The 16,133-nt window shown below is 45.5% G+C and overlaps 1 protein-coding gene across 1 annotated transcript in view; it reads right to left on the minus strand.

Moving 5' to 3' along the window:
• MARCO (macrophage receptor with collagenous structure) overlaps window positions 1-12,763 on the minus strand; it is a 32,920-nt gene extending 20,157 nt beyond the window's left edge. Inside the window, exons 1-5 of the mRNA XM_005601449.4 lie at window positions 12,670-12,763; window positions 11,958-12,023; window positions 10,474-11,872; window positions 2,282-2,383; window positions 1,215-1,436 (exon numbers count right to left, since the gene is read on the minus strand). Of these exons, the coding sequence (XP_005601506.1) occupies window positions 1,215-1,436; window positions 2,282-2,383; window positions 10,474-10,582 (433 nt within the window). The 5' untranslated portion in view covers window positions 10,583-11,872; window positions 11,958-12,023; window positions 12,670-12,763. The remainder of the gene's footprint in view (window positions 1-1,214; window positions 1,437-2,281; window positions 2,384-10,473; window positions 11,873-11,957; window positions 12,024-12,669) is intronic.
• Window positions 12,764-16,133: the final 3,370 nt, after the last annotated feature.

Raw genomic sequence — 16,133 nt, forward strand, 5'->3', positions numbered from 1 at the left:
GCGGTAAGCAGCAGAGGCTTTGAGCAGATGTGCGGGGTTGGATGACAGGGGCCAAACACCTGGAGCTCCCCAGGAGTTGCAGAAGTGTGGAAAGAGAGCTGAGATCCCCCTGAACACACCCCACATTGTTAGAAGACTACGGAGCCAAACCAGCTGAGGAAGTGCCTCAAGTTAAAGGAAAGGAACCTGTGTTGACCTAAATGAACTCCTTCATGTCTCAAGGGAGAGGGAGATACTCCCTGTGTCTGAGCATCCCAGCCTGGACTCTGCCCATCTGCCACAGGTGTCACCTCTCCTCGCATCCTGACTCGGCTCTCATCCATGCTCACTGGGGAGACTGCAGCCTCTCGGAGGGGTTATCCCTCCTGGACCCCATGTCCAGCATACGTTTCCGTGGGTGCAGGACCCCGGCCATGGGATCACCCTCTTGAGTCTCAGCCTGCCCCAGACACAGGCGCCAGAGCAAGGAAGTGGAGCTCCAGGTAACAGTGTAAACCCTGACAGTCAGGTCACACCTAAGAGCTGGTTTTGCCCAAATTAGCCCTTCCTATCCTGGAACAGCCTGAGAGATGGGCCGGCGTGACCTCACTTAGCCCAACCACAAAGCCTAGAGGGAAGTGAAAAAAGGGGGACCCCTGTTCTTTCCACCTGTAGCTCTGTTTTCTCCTGCCTGCAGCCCTACCATCTAAGCCACCCCCAACAGGTCCAGCAGTCCTCTCCCCACCAAGGTCCCTGCATCTCTGGACTGGCTCAGTGCCCACCATTACTCTTCTTAGCCATGGACCAATATTCATTGGCTGCATGGGCGTGATCCTGGGAATCACCCCCAGCTCTGCATCTTACCTGCCCGCCTAAACATTCTGGATCAATCTAAGGCCTGTGTCACTCAGACCTGGCCTTGAGCTGGTTGCTCCAGCCCATGGCTCTTGGGGTCACACTTGCTTGGACAGGGTCCTTGGTCCTAAGTTCTTCACCCTGCTGTCTCCCCGAGATCTGTCTGCAATCACCTATGGGGCCTGTAACTTTATGCCCACCCCATAGGGCTCTCACCCCATGTCTTGGCCACCACAGTCCCATACCAGGCCAGGATTCTGGAAGCCCCTTTTGCCAAGGAAGGGGATTCAGGTGCACAGACCCCCTTGCCCCTGAAGCAGCAGCTCCTCCTTTCCCATCCTCCTTTGAGGAGTCCCAGTCTGGAGGGGAGGGGGCCAAACCTGGGCTCTGAGTGAAGTTGTCCACCTGTTGCTTCAGGTGCTCCTGTCTGACACGGACGTCGGTGAGCTGGGCCTGCAGGAATTGCAGCCTCGGTGCACCCCCAGCCAGGCGTGGGGCGTGCGCTGACTGGAACGAAAAGAACGACGGGCTGTCCCCAGTGGCCGGCGTTTCATCGGCGAACTGCATCTCCAGGGCCCAGAGCCGCTTCTGCAGATTCAGAACTGGACACCCCGCCCCCCCCCACAACATTCTTTTAGGGACCTCATTAAAGCCTGGGGCATTTGAGCATATCCTTGACATTCTTGCGTCATGTGTGTATCACTTCTGGATGTCCTGAATACGTAAACACACATTTCACGTGCTGTGAGGACCCAGCGTGAGCACAGAGCTTTTTCTATATCTTACACATGTGCACTCCACACTCAGGCAAGACATTATGGGTCCATAGCACATTCCTGCCTGGTCTAGAGACGTCCCCACTGCGTCACAATCAACCCTCAACCTTCAAGCAATTAAGAGCTTTACGTGGGCTCTAGGCGTGAATGCACAACAACTAATATGCTGGTCTGACCCAATCCTGTCTGACCTTAATATGCATGTGACGTGTGTTTATGACAATGGGGCACGTGACATTCTTGAGTGACCCCAGTGTCTGCTGATGGAATTGCTGCATGACCTTAACATTTGGATGGGGAACACTTTGAAAGCAAAATCACATTAAAATGAACACTGATCAACAAAGCCCCTTCTCACTCAGAGGTGGGGAGTCACTGGCGTGAGATGCACATGGCATACGCGTGTGGATTTGTTGTACCTTTTCCTAACTTAGACACACACAGGCTCACGTGTGCATTCTCTCTCTTTCACACACACACACACACACACACTCCCTTCTCTGCTTGTCCCCTCCTGCCTCCATCACTGTGGCTGCTCAGGGACTGAGAACTGTCTCCCAGTGGGTGGGCAGCACTGGATCCAGAGCTCTCCACTCAACCCGAGCCCTGTGTCTGATGGGGCCATGTTCAGTCACCCCAGGAGGCGCCGGACAGGACCAAGACTGCCTTACCCTTCACGACCAGCAACCCGGCACCCGCAGTGAGCAGAACCAGGTAGATGGACACCATGGCCAGGAAGCAGCTCATCCCATATTTCTTCTTGGGCTTTGGATCTGAAACACAATGTGGGAAAAAGGCGGCTGCTGCAGAGGGCAGAGAGCAGGGTGCCCCAACCGGTGCCCGGATCCCCTTTGTATGAGCAGAGGGCTCCGGGTGAGGTCGAGGGAAGAGACACAAAGGCCCACTCCCCCTAAATCTTTCCCCAATCCTCCTCTTGCCACAAGATAAGAAGTACCATTGTTGGTTGCTCATTTGTGGTACACAATCCCGGTGCCATGCAGCATTAGTTGGAAGAATACTGTCCTTAAGCCAGGTGTGACGTCACTGTCGGAGCCCCAGCACAGTGCCTGGCCACCCGTGGCTCTCAACTGATGTTTATTGGATGAATTAATGAATTAACATATGTAAATTTCAAAATTGTAAGAGGAGGAGGCTTGTTCCCATTTTACAAACAATGAGTGAGGTTTGGAGAAGTTGAAAAGCCTATTAGGTAATAAGATGCAGGTATGGAACTCATGTCCAGGCCTTTGTTTTCTTTTTCTTTAGATTTTATAATTATAAAAGTAAAATGTGCTTAATATAACTTACCAAACAATGTAAAGAGAATTACAAAGGTTAATAATCTTGTAATTAGGGACCTCAGGAGACCTCCGTCCCTTGAGGTTCTAACCCGCTGAGGTAACCTTGTTAGCATTCTGCCGTGTGGCCTTCCTCCCGTCCCCCTTGCTCTCAGAGACTTGCAAACCCATATGCTCCTAGATAGACTGTTTTTTTCTTTTAATTTTACACGGATGATATCATATTACATATAATATAGCATATTGCTCTCTGCAATGAATGATTTTCCGTGGCCATTCCTCTAGTTTTCTTTGTAAAGAGAGATTGAACTATTCATTTTAATAGCTGCCTAATACTCCTTAAAGACAAAAGCCGCAGTCCATGCAAGCATTTCCCTATAGACAAGCTGCTTCCAGTTTGGGGCATTACAAAGAACTGCAGTGGCTCCAGCTGCAGTCTTTCTCCCATGCCAGCTGTCTCCCTCTTTAGGAGCATCCAAAGGCAGGGGCCCAGCCTGCAGAAGGCCCTGTGATTCCCACAGTGACACTGACTGAACACCGACCCTGCTCCAGGCAGGGACCAACATCATCTCCGATCCTTGCAGCAATCCTGCAAAGTAGATCTTACCACCTCCTTCTATAGAGGAAGACCTGGGGTTCAGAGAAGGCAAGCTGGCACAGCAGGCACGTGACCCCTGTTCCATCTAACCCCAAGGCCTGAGCTCACCTCATGGGGAATCTTCACCGAGATAAACCATATCCTGGGACATAAAACAAACCTCAACAAAATGCAAAAGAAATGAAGTCGTATGGAGTATGTTCTCTAACAATGCAATCAAAATAGAAATCGACAACAGGTAGCAACAGGAAAATCTCCAAACACCTGAAAATTTCTTTTAAAAACTTTTAAATAATGCATGAACCATAGAGAAAGTCTCAAAAAAAAAGGCCAGAACTGAATGAAAGAATGCAACATATCAAATTATAGGATTCAGCTAAAGCAGCACCAAGAGGGAAATTTAGAGTATTAAATACCTACATTCTAAATAAGGACAGGTCTCAAATCAACAAACTAAGTTCCTACCTCAAGAAACTAAAAAAGAAGAGCAAAACCCTAAGCAACCATAAAAAAAGAAATAATAAAGATCAGAGCATAAATCAATGAGATTTAAAATACAAATACAAAGGAGAAAATTAATAAAACAAAATGCTGGTTCTTTGAATAAAATCAATAAAGTTGATAAAGCTGTAGCAAGACAGATAAAGACAAAAAGAAAAAAGACACAAATCACCAATATAAGGAGTAAAACAGGGGCTATTACCACAGATCCTGCGGCCATTAAAAAAAATAAGGCAAGGGGTCAGCCCCATGGTGTACTGGTTAAGTTTGGCACACTTGGCTTTGGCATCCCAGGTTTGTCCATTCAGATCCCTAGCATGGGCCTACACCACTAGTCCGGCAGCTGTGGTGGCAAACCACATATAAAGTGGAGAAAGACTGGCACAGATGTTAGCTCAAGGCTAATCTTCCTCAAGCAAAAAACGAAGATTGGCAACAGATCTTAGCTCAGGGCTAAGATTCCTCAGCAAAAAAAAAAAAAAAACAAAAAAGGAAATATTAACTTTATGCTCACAACTTAGAAGAAATGGGCCTATTCCTCAAAAACCACAAATTACCAATAGTCAATCAATATAAAATAGATAAGATGAATATCTATAACTATTAAATAAATTTAATTTGTAATTAAAATCTCCTGAAAAGAAATATCCAGGCCCAGATGATCTTATTGGAGTATCCTAACAAAACTTTAAAAAAGAACTAACACGAACTTTATACAATTTCTTATAGATAACAGAAGAGTGGAGAGCACTTCCTAACTCATTTTGAGTTCTAGATTATCCTGATATGAAAACCAGACAAAGACAGTACAAAAAAAGAAAACTAAAGATCAATATCTCTCATGAAATTTGACACAAAAATTTTCAACAAAATACTAATAAGCCATTTCAAGAAACATATAAAAAGAATTTATATACCATGACTAATGGAATTTCTAGGTATGCAAGACTGGTTCAATATCCCAAAATCAATCAATATGACCCACCATATCGACTAGCTAAAGAAGAAAAATCATATAATCATATAATTGATGCAGAAAAAGCACTTGACAAAATCCAATTCATCATAAAACTCATAATTATAATTCATAATTACAACTCATAATAAATAACAAATTCATAATAAAAACTTTCAGTAAACTAGAAATAGATGAGAACTTCCTCAACTTAAGAAAAAAAAGAGCATCTACAAAACATCTAAAGCTAACATCATGCTTAATGATGAGACAGAATATTTTCCTCCTAAGCTTGGGAACAAGGCAAAGACGTCTGTTCTCACTGTTGTATGCAATCATATTCCTATATACCACTGGGAAACAAGCGGAACTCAAAATTAAAACACAATGGCTCCAAATAAAATGTAATATTTAGATATAAATTTAACAAAATTTATACAGGATTTATGTGCTGAATATTACAAATCCCTGATTTTAAAAAATTAAAGACCTAAAAAATGTGGAGATATACCATGTTCATGGATTGATGTCAATTCTCCTCAAATTAATCTATAGGTGCAATACAATTCCTACAAAATCCCAGCAAGGTTTTTTGTATGTATAGATAGGCTTATACTAAAATTTATATGGAAAAACACAAGCCATAAAATAGCTAAAATCAACTTGATAACAAAGAATAAAATATGAGGAATAACTCTATCTGATGTCATGACTTACAATAAGCCTACGGTAATCAAGACAGTGTAGTATTGGTAGAGAAATAGACATATAGATCAAAGGAACAGAATAAAGAATGCAGAAATAGAACTACATAAAAATGCCCAACTGATTTTTGACAAAGGTGCCAAAGTAGCTTAATGGAGGAAGGATGCCTTTCAGCAAATGATGTTGGAGCAATTGGACGTCCACAGGCAGAACAAAACAAAGAAACCTTGACCCAAACTTCAACATCTTATTAAAAAAATCAACTCAAAATGAAATGAGGACTTAATTATAACATGTGAAACTATAAAACTTTTAAAATTAAACATAGGAGAAAATCTTTGGGCCCTAGGGCTAGGTAAAGAGTTCTTAGACGTTACACCAAAAGCACAACCCATAAAAGGAAAAACTGATAAGTTGGACCTCAATAAAATTACACATTTTTGCTTTGCAAAAGACTCTGTTAAGAAGATGAAAAGGCTTGGAGAGTTACTGACTGGGAGAGAATATTTGCAAACCGTATCTGGCAAAAGAGTTGAATTTCAAATATATAAAGAACTCCCAAAACTAACAGTAAAAGGACAAACGATCCAAATAAAACATTGGCAAAAGACATGAAGAGATATTTCACTGAAGAGGATATACCAGTGGCAAATAGGCACATGAAAAGATATTCAACATCATGAGCCATTAGGAAAATATAAATTAAAATTACAATGAGATATCATTATCATATACCTACCAGAATTGCTAAAATAAAAACAGTAATAATATCAATTACCGGCAAGGAAACAGAATAACCGGACCAGTTGTACATTGCTGGTGGGAATGCAAAATGGGACATCTACGCTGGGAAAATAGATCATCTGCTTCTTGTAAACCCAAACATACACTTAGAATCCAGCAATTGCACTTAAAGCACATATCCCAGAGAAATAAACACTTACGCTTACACAGAAACTTTTACATGAGTGGTTATGGCAGCTTTATTTGTAACAGCCAAACACTGGAAACGATCCGCGTCTTCCAGTGGGTGAATGGTTAGACAAACTGTGGAACATTCATATCATGGAATAACACTCATTAATAAGAGGAACCAACTATTGATGCATGCAACAAGTTGGATGGATCTCAAGGGAATTATGCCATGGGAAAAAAGGCAGTCTTAAAAAAGTTACATATGGTGTAATTCCATTAATATGAAGTTCTTTAAATAACACAATTACAGAAATAGGGACCGTATTAGGGGTTTCCAGGGAGAGTGATTGCTGGTGAGGGAGGGAGGGATATGTGTGGCTAGAAAGGAGGAGCATGAGAAAGACTTTTGTGGTGATAGAACAGTTTTGTGTCTTGCTTTTTGGTGGTAGTTACACAAACATATACACAGGATAAGATTGTAGAGAACCATATACATACATACAGAGGAGGGTTTGTAAAACTGGTGAACCCTAAATAAACCCTGTGGGGTGCACCAGCATCAGTTTCCTGGTAATGAGGCTGTCCTCTAGCTGTGCCAGGTGTTGTCACTGGGGGACACTGGTCGAGGGTCACAGAGACTTCCCCGTACGTGTTTTGCAATTTTCTGTGAATCTGTAACTGTTTCACAATAAAAAGTTAAAAAAAACCCCACAAAACTCTAGGGTAAAGCCAGATGCTTAAAAGTGCTGAGAAATAGTGACACAGCAAAGAACTAAGTCAGAACAATGACACGAAATGACAGTAGTCACATCAGCAAGGCTGACTCAGAATGGACTCTGGGGGTTAAGGTCTGTTCGGAGGATGTTTAAAATTATCTTTAGAGCAGGAAGAAGGGACAGCTAGGCCCACTGCTGGGACCCACTGCCTAATTAAAATAAATAACAGCAACATCACCTGTAACTTCTCTAGCTGTACCTTTGGGGTCTTCTCTGTCAAGGAGAATGTTCTTTGGACTGAAATTTGAAGACGTATCATGGAGAAAGATGTGAAGCCTGAAATAGCTGAGGGTTCAGGGTGAGACGTCCAGAGAGACGACGTCCCACAGACCTGCTTGCCAATGTGGGAGCAGAAGTCCCTGAGGGACCAGACACGGCAGGGGAGGGACAGGAAGACTCCAGCCAGACAGGGGTTCGTAATTTTCACAGAGGTAGAAAGGAGCACGTCTCAGAATGATATCGTCAACAGGGACGAATGAAAGATCTCCCGTTCAAGCTCAAGGCTCCCCCATTGAGGGGAGATGGGACTGACACCGATTCACAAGGAAAGACCTGGGGTTGTGTGGGACCTCTATGGCAGCAAGAGCCCCTGCCATGTCGAGCCTCTCCAGAAAACTAAAGCAATCTTCGGCAGACAAAAATAAGTAAAGTGAAGACGCCTGCGGCCACTTAGTGCTCAAGCAACTACAGCTCGGCCTCAATTTATGTTGGGGCTACGTCTCAACAAACCCATCGTAAGTTGAAAATATCATTAAGTCAAAAATGCATTTAATACACCTCACCTGCTCAACATCCTAGCTCAACCTAGCCTACCTTAAACGTGCGCAGAACACTTACGTTTGCCTACAGTTGGCCAAAATCATCTCACACAGAGCCTATTTTATAATCAAGTGTTGAATACCTCATGTGATTGATCGAATAGTGTAGTGAAAGTGAAAAACAGAATGGTTGTATGGGTACAGAATGGCTGTAAGTGTGTGGGTGGTTCACCCTCGTGCTCACGGGGCTGACTGGGAGCCAGGGCCCGTTGCCACTGCTCAGCACCCCGAGAGAGTATCGTCTGCATATTGCTAGCCCGGAGAAAGACCAAAATTCAAAATTCGAAGTACAGTTGCTATCACACGCATATCGCTCTCGCACCATGGTAAAATCAAAAAATCCTAAGTCGAACCATCATAAGTCAGGGGCCATCTGTTGTTTTATTCATCTCAGTAACCCCTGAGGGGGACACTATGTCACAGAGCCTCTCAGTGATTACTGTCCATAAGGGCACTCATCTAGAAAGTTCCATATGTTCTATGATTGTATGAGAAGACAGAAAGTTGTCAGTACATGCAGGAAAAGGTTCCATCCAAACTGGAGTGATTTGGGTTCTGGTTAGATTTTTAGTTGTGGCATCCATGACCCGGGTCAGGACTCTGGGGTTCACCCTAGACCCTTGCATCTCTCTCACTTGCCCATCCCATTGCTATAGTCCTACTGACTTTGACCTCTAACATCTCTCCAGAGCATTCTCTCCTTTCCTTCCTTAAAACCACTGCCTCTCAGCATCTCTTGCTGCCATGCTCCTTTCTGTCCTCAGCATTACTCTTCCCAGCTGGTCCTCCATTTGTGCTAGTGAGTAATCTCAAATCCAAACGAATGTCTCTCAACCCAACCCCACCGCCGTCCAAGCTTCCCATTTTCCCCAAGATAAAGTCCAAATGAGCTGATCCCAGTCTGCGTCCCCACTCGGCTTCCTTACTCAGTTTTGGCCCAACAGAGTGGAGCTGTTTGTATTTCTCTGAATAGTCCTTGTGAATATATTGTAAACATGTGGTGCCCTACCCCTGCCCTAGCCACCGTCTCCTTTCTCTAACTAACCTCCATTATCCGTTAAACTTTAAAGAGGTCTCAGCTGTCCAGGGCCCGTACCAGGTTAGATGCCACCACAATGTCCTGTGTGAATATCCGTCACAGCCCATGATGAATTGTACAGAAACAGTCAGGTTGTGGCGGGCTCACCCTGCCTACCTCCTGCTGGCACTGACACGACTGCAGGCTCCCTGAGGCCAGAGGCCGTGTTCATTCTGGTCTGTTCCCCTGGTACTGAGTGCAGAGCCCAGCACATGGTAGGTGCTGAATATGTTTGATGGCTGAATTCGCTTGAGCATTTTCTGTACCTTGAGGAGCCCTGTGTCCAGAATGCTGTACTCCCCAAAGCTCTGAATAGCCACCAACTGTTAAAGTCAGTTGCGTACACACCTTCTTTGTTACCACGCTGGAAATTCCCAAAGGCAGGGCACCAACCGTTTGTCTTTGTACCCCTCAATTCCAGCTGGCGACCTGCGCAGACAGACGCTGGATGGGAGGGACAGTGAGGCCAGGGGACAGAGCTGCAATTGTTCCTGAACAGACAACTTCCAGAAAAGATTAGGAGGGGAAATGACTGATGGACTTGGAAGGTGAGTCCAAGAGGATATTCTAGAATGGAGAGTCAGAGATCCCCTCTGGAAAGTGCTCGCTGGTGACTTTAAATGCTACAAATTCTGGATTTAAAAAGTGCACCACCTGTGTAATGCTGAGGGAGAAAATAAAGATAACGTGGACTGGATTTTTAAAACCTGAGTTTAATCTGAGACAAACGGTTACGAAGCTATGAACATATCCTAGCCAACACGAAATGCAGAAAGCGCTCTCTGATAAACACAATAGTTCTAACAGAAGACATCTTAAAGAACTTAAAGGAATTCCATGAAATAAACATGCGGCTCTGGGCTTCAGTTTGGGGGAACTTTTTCATCCTTCTTGTTTTGTATTGCCATTTCATCACACAACCTGTGCGTCAGGATAAGACACCCATAAAAAGGAGGGGTATATAATAAGCATTGGCATTAATCTAAGGGAAAATATTTAAATACAATTTAAAGGAATTGAGAAGCTAAAAAAAACCCCAACTAAATGCTAAAGATACAGCATCTCTTGCTAGCATTGCACAAACTCCACAATGAAGCATTTTAGAAATGTATTAATGAGAGCCTGGTACGAAGCTAGACTTTCTATCGACTTGTCCATTCTTCTGTGGCCAACAGACAGGATCACGGGGCAACACCATTATTGGGGAGTAGCACCTTACCATTGATCTCGAAGGTCTCCATGGCGGTGAACATGGTTGGTTCGAGAGCTGCTCTTTCTCCGGGGCCGTTCAAGGACTCTTCCTCCTTTAAAATTTCCTTATTTTCCATTGCTAAGCTTTATAGGTGGCCAAAGTCCTGGGGCCAGCAGAAATGGTCCCCTCAAGAGGAACCACTTGGAGAAATATTGTTCCCATTTAAGTACTGCAGCCAGTTGTAGACCACACAGCACTTCCCTTTGGCTCCGATTTCTGAATTTGCAAAATGTTTCCTGATGTGATCAGGATTGGGCATTTCTCAAAAGCGAGCTATCCACATGTGGAGCTCCTGCTTAGTGCCACTGCTCGTTAAAAGGGGAGTCCAGGAGGATTGGGGGCACAAGTCACAGGTCCTTGAAACCACCTCTTTCTCCTGGGCCTCCAAGGACAGGGAGCTGGATGAGTTGGGAGGATGTTTCTCTCCCTCCCCTCTGCTTATCCAGGCCCTGCCATCGTCCCAGACTCAGCTCGCTGTCCCAGCACCTCTCCAGCCACACTGAAACCTCCCTCTTCTGATGCACTTCTACCCTGGGGTTCTACCCTGGGGTTCTGCCCTTGCTTCTCAAAGTGTGGTCCCTGGACCAGCAGCTTCAGCATCACCTGGCAACTTGTTAGAAATTCAGAGTGTCAGGTCCCACCCCATAGAGACTGAATCCAAGTCTGCCCAGGATCCCCAGGTGATGTACGTGCACTTTCAAGTTGGAGAAGCCCTGCTCTGTACCACACATTTCAGCATTTAATTATATTTCTCCTTACAGTTTTCCCATGTTCTGCGTGTCCCCATGTGTGCTGGCTCTGGTGCCAGTAGGATCTAAGCAACTTGAGGGGAGAAACCCCCTCCCCACCTCTTTCTTGCCAGGCCCTCTCTACCAGGAGGTTACAGAGCATGGTGGGTGAGACACAGACCCTAAGAGCTGCAGTGCCGGCCCTCAGTTTCCGCCTCCTCCACGTAGCAGCTCTGTGACGGTGGGCAAGTCACTCAAGCTTTGAGCACCTCATGTTCCACCTTTGTAAAATAAGGAAGATGGTGCGAATTGCTGTGCGTATTAAATGACTTCAATCACCGAAGGTGGCTAGGATGGCACCTGGCGGGCAATGAGCGCTAAGGTCCTGTTGCTGTTATTCTCATTGGAGACACTGTGAACCTACTGGGTGCCAGGCAGATGAAGCCAAGAGCTTTTGCCTCAGAGGAGTTCCCAGTCTAGTATGCAGCATGGATGTGGATGCAGCCGAATTCCAGAAATTGCTCACTGCAGAGGTGATTAAAGCACCTGAGAGGACCGCAGAGGCCTGGGGGCGGGGTGGGAGTGCCCCCAAGAGCCTTACATCAGATCTGGGCATAAAGGGATGGCTGGGAGTTTACCTGGAAAACAAGATAAAGCGAGGGCTTTCCAAGCGCAGCCTCACGGAGGCAGGACGGCTTGGGGACAGGGAACCATGAGACTTACGGGCTCTTCGGAACATATGAGTTGGCAGGAAATGAGGCTGGGCCCAGCTAAGCCACTTTCTTTGGCCTGTGACATGGCAGAGAACAAAAGAGAAAAGAATCTCAGGAAAGTGAGCTACTGGCAATGTCCCACTAGCAGAGGTCCCCAGTGGTGCCTACAATTTCAACGTTCAGGAAGTCACTGGTTTGGGCTGAGGGATAGGAGCAGAAGCCAGGACAGAAAAAGTTAAAAGGAGAGAGTTGGAAGTGAGGAAGTGAAGGCAGCTGGCTGCTCCAGTCAGAAGTTTGGGGACAGAGCGAACGACAAAACCCCCAGGCCAGGGAACCCACTCCCTCAGGCTGCAATGCCTCCTCTGTCTGCCTGGTCAGCTCAGCTCTGACCAAGGGCGGGCCTCATTCACGGGCGTGGGGAAGGGGCTCATTGCAAAACGCTGTGACTAATTACCTAGTGCCACCATCTTTGGAGGGAGCATTTAGTGGCTGCCATGTGTAGTCATTTCAGCTCTGGCTATGGGGCCAGACAGACCTGGGACCTAAACCCAACTCTTTCATTAACTTGCTCTGTGACCTTGGGTGACTGACTTAACTTCTCTGAACCTCAGCACAAAGTAAGAGCTCATAGAATCATGAACCGTTACCCAGGATTTATTAGGTGCCACACACTGTGCTAGACATTTACGCATATTACTCAACGCTCCCAGCTTGGAACTTGCCTCACATCTTGTAGTTAGAAAGAGATGACGCCAGAATTCGATTCGAGGGCCTCTTGCCTGTGCGGCGTGGCTTAAACCCAGTTTAATCCAGGAGCTGTAATCCAGAGGTTTGGATCAGAGGAGCTTTGTGAAAAGACACCTGCCAATCCCCACCTCCAGCCCAAGGCTCTTGTAATAAAGTCCATGCTGGTTCTCCAGCGCAGCCAGGCTGAGGACAGCTGCGGAGAGCAATGAAGCGGCTACACACAACACGGAGACCCGCGTGAGCCCTCAGGGCTGCCTCCTGGGAGGATCCATTAGGTTGAACCATACGAAATTACTGATATTTGTCCATTTTTGACATGCAATAAATGGATACTTCTTAGGATTCAAGCTAATGCATCCAGCCTGCAGGGCCGGGACTAGAGCGAGCCAGCTGAGGCGCTGGCCTGGAGTGCAGAAGACTCAGCAATCAAGATAAATTTTAACACAATATTTTAAAATCCAAAGTTAAGGCAAAAAGCCTGTCATGAACAAAATATCAGCATTTTAAATAAAGATGGGGCAGCATGCTGTACTTGCAATGGCTGGTGACTCGCTCAGCCTGGTCCCAGCCCTGCTCGTTGCTCTGTGCTTCAGCGACCCTATTTGCAAATTGGGGAGCCAGTGGTTGCCCTGTTTGCCCATAGGATGGCTGGAGGATCAAACGAAATAATAAAAGTATAAGTGTGCTTGTAAATGAAAGAACTCTCAGAAGAGTAGCATCTTATACCAAGACAGCACGTCATGTGAAAGTCCTGCGTTGTCAATGTTACCAGAAAAAATCCCTTAAATCTTCCATAAAGTACAAAACACACAATTTAGGAAACACTGTACAGTTTCTTCCTAAGTCCCACTCAGACATTTTTATCTCCAGGAATGCATATCTGGCTGTTACTTCCCTTGCGCACGAGATAAAGTGGTCAACTTGCATTTGGGGACCAAGAAATGCATGGTTTCACTTTATTTTTCTAGCAGAGTACGAATAATTGGATTGGAGAATTTAAACGTGTGTTCAGAGTGGCTCCGATGTAGTTATGTCAAGTTTTGATATTCTCCAAAGTGGCCTCCAAGTGGCTCACCAGATTTTATTAGACGGGGTAATGGGGCTGGAGTGCCAAGCCAGTGTGACTCCACTCCTGGTGGCCTCTGCAGAGCTTGACTGTCTGTGAACTAGTGGGTCCCAAACTCTTTTAGTCAATGGGCCACCTAGCAGATTGCCAAGAACTCCTGAATAACCACATTCCAGCTTAAAACCGGGGCAGCCATGTTAACGCAGGATGTGAAAAATCACTGACATAAACTCAAAGTATTCAAAATAGGCAGAGAAAACCCCACAGCAAGCAGGCAGGCCAGGTCTCCATGGTGGTCTCTGAGTCCATGTCACACCTCGCTGGCTGTTAGGCCATTTGTTCAGCCGTCTGCTTGGGCTCACCAGCAGAAACGATAGAAAGGGGCACCTGGGCTAAAGACAATGTATAAGAGACAGATGTTAAAAATTTCTATCCATTGACTTCATTTTTGCGGCTAGCTGTGCATGACAGCAGTGGTCAGTGTCCCCAGGCCTAGCTCAGTGCTTCTTAGTGCGGTAATTTCATTAATGGTACTTAATGAAGTTTAATAACTGCTGATTAATTTTAAAAATAAAATAACACAAATGACCACCAATTAAGATAATTAAGATAATTAAAATTAAGATAAATTGTGGTACATCCATTCAACAGGATGCTACTCGGCAATATAGAGAAATAAGCAGCAACACGGATGAATCTCAGAAGTAATGACATTAAGTGAAAGAAGCTGGATCTCAAGTGGACGTATTGTATGATTTCATATATGTAGGTTCCAGAGCAAGCAACACTCATCTATAGTGTTAGCAAACAGAGCCATGGTTTCCTGGGGTCAGGGTAGGGGACACTTGGCTGCAGAGGAGCCCGAGGGAAATTTCTGGGGTGATGACAATGTTCTGTATCTTGATTGGGGTGTTAGTTACAAAACTCGTTGAAATTTGCACTTGAAATGTACATATAGTATTCAAATTATACCTCAATAAAGTTAATTAAAATGGAATTTAGGGGCCGGCCCCGTGGCCAAGTGGTTAAGTTCGCGTGCTCCACTTCAGCAGCCCAGGGTTTTGCTGGTTTGGATCCTGGGCGTGGACCTGGCACCGCTCATCAAGCGATGCTAAGGTGGCATCCCACATAGCAGAGCCAGAAGGACCTACAGCCAGAATATATAACTATGTACTGGGGGACTTTGGGGAGAAGAAGAAGAAAAAACACCCCAGAAGTTAAAGGAAAAAAGATAACAGAATCATTATGGTTGGACCTTGGCCCAATTCACAGAAGTTCATGCTTTGAGAGCCATTGGAGGGTGATGATGCCGGCCTCCTAGCAACAGGTGTAGACGGGGGGAGGTTCCCCAGGTGCAGCACAGGTAAGGCCTCACTGAGTCACCCACATCCTCTGTTCCTGGTGTTGGGTTCCTTACATACACTCTGGGATTGCCAAGTCAGGACTGCAGCCCATGCTCTCAAAACAGATGAAAGAAAAGGGAAGGAAACTGGTCTGTGGTGAGAATTTCCCACTGACCCACCCTTCCACCCAGGGCCCACCCAGGGCAAAGGCCAGCGAGGCAGTTGTGCCTCCCTGGTCTGATTTCAGGAACACAAGTTGCCTGACCTCAGATACCACACTCTCCCTTTTTAACACTTGCAATGTTTTCACTGGGGCCCAAACTTTTATTCCCCAAATTAAAATGTATTCCCTCCTAGGAAAGGAAATAGTGACTTATTCACACTGAAGTGTAAATGAGCAGGTTTGGGGAGTTGGAAGAGATGCAGGAGCAGGAGACAGTGGGACCATCCCAGACGTTGGAAGTCTCTGCACAAGAATGTGTTAAATACGCACCGAAAGAAAAGCAAGAGCCACTATGAGAAATTTTGCAGGTTTCACAGTTGTGCTGAAGCTCGTCTGTGCTAATTCTCATTGATCTAAAGCAATTTTGCCTGAGCAATCCTGGGCTGAGAGCAAATGGGATGGAACAGAGAAGATAGGAAATCCATCAGAATTGCTGTGGAGGTAGCTGTCAGTCAGCCTCATTCACTCAACAGGTGTTTACTGGGTGCCTCCTATGTCCCAAGCTCTGTGCTGGTAAGAAAAGAAAACAGACCCTTCTCCTCCTCGATGAGCTTGTGATTCATCCTCCCTTAGTCACACGCTCCGAGGGTCATACCCTACCTTGTCATTTTTAGTCATTGTAAATCCTTCATAGCCGCTCACCCATTCCACCCTCTGACCACACCTCCTACCTTTCCAGATATCCCTTTAAGATACTACTTCCAACAATCCTTTGCCTCCAGGACTTCTGACCTGTTATTCTGCCACTCTGCCACTGTCCATTACCCCCTTCTTATCCTCTCTCCTACTTAATCAACTTAAATTTAT

Source organism: Equus caballus, chromosome 18 (assembly GCF_041296265.1).
Source record: "Equus caballus isolate H_3958 breed thoroughbred chromosome 18, TB-T2T, whole genome shotgun sequence".
In the NCBI taxonomy this organism is placed as follows: domain Eukaryota; kingdom Metazoa; phylum Chordata; class Mammalia; order Perissodactyla; family Equidae; genus Equus; species Equus caballus.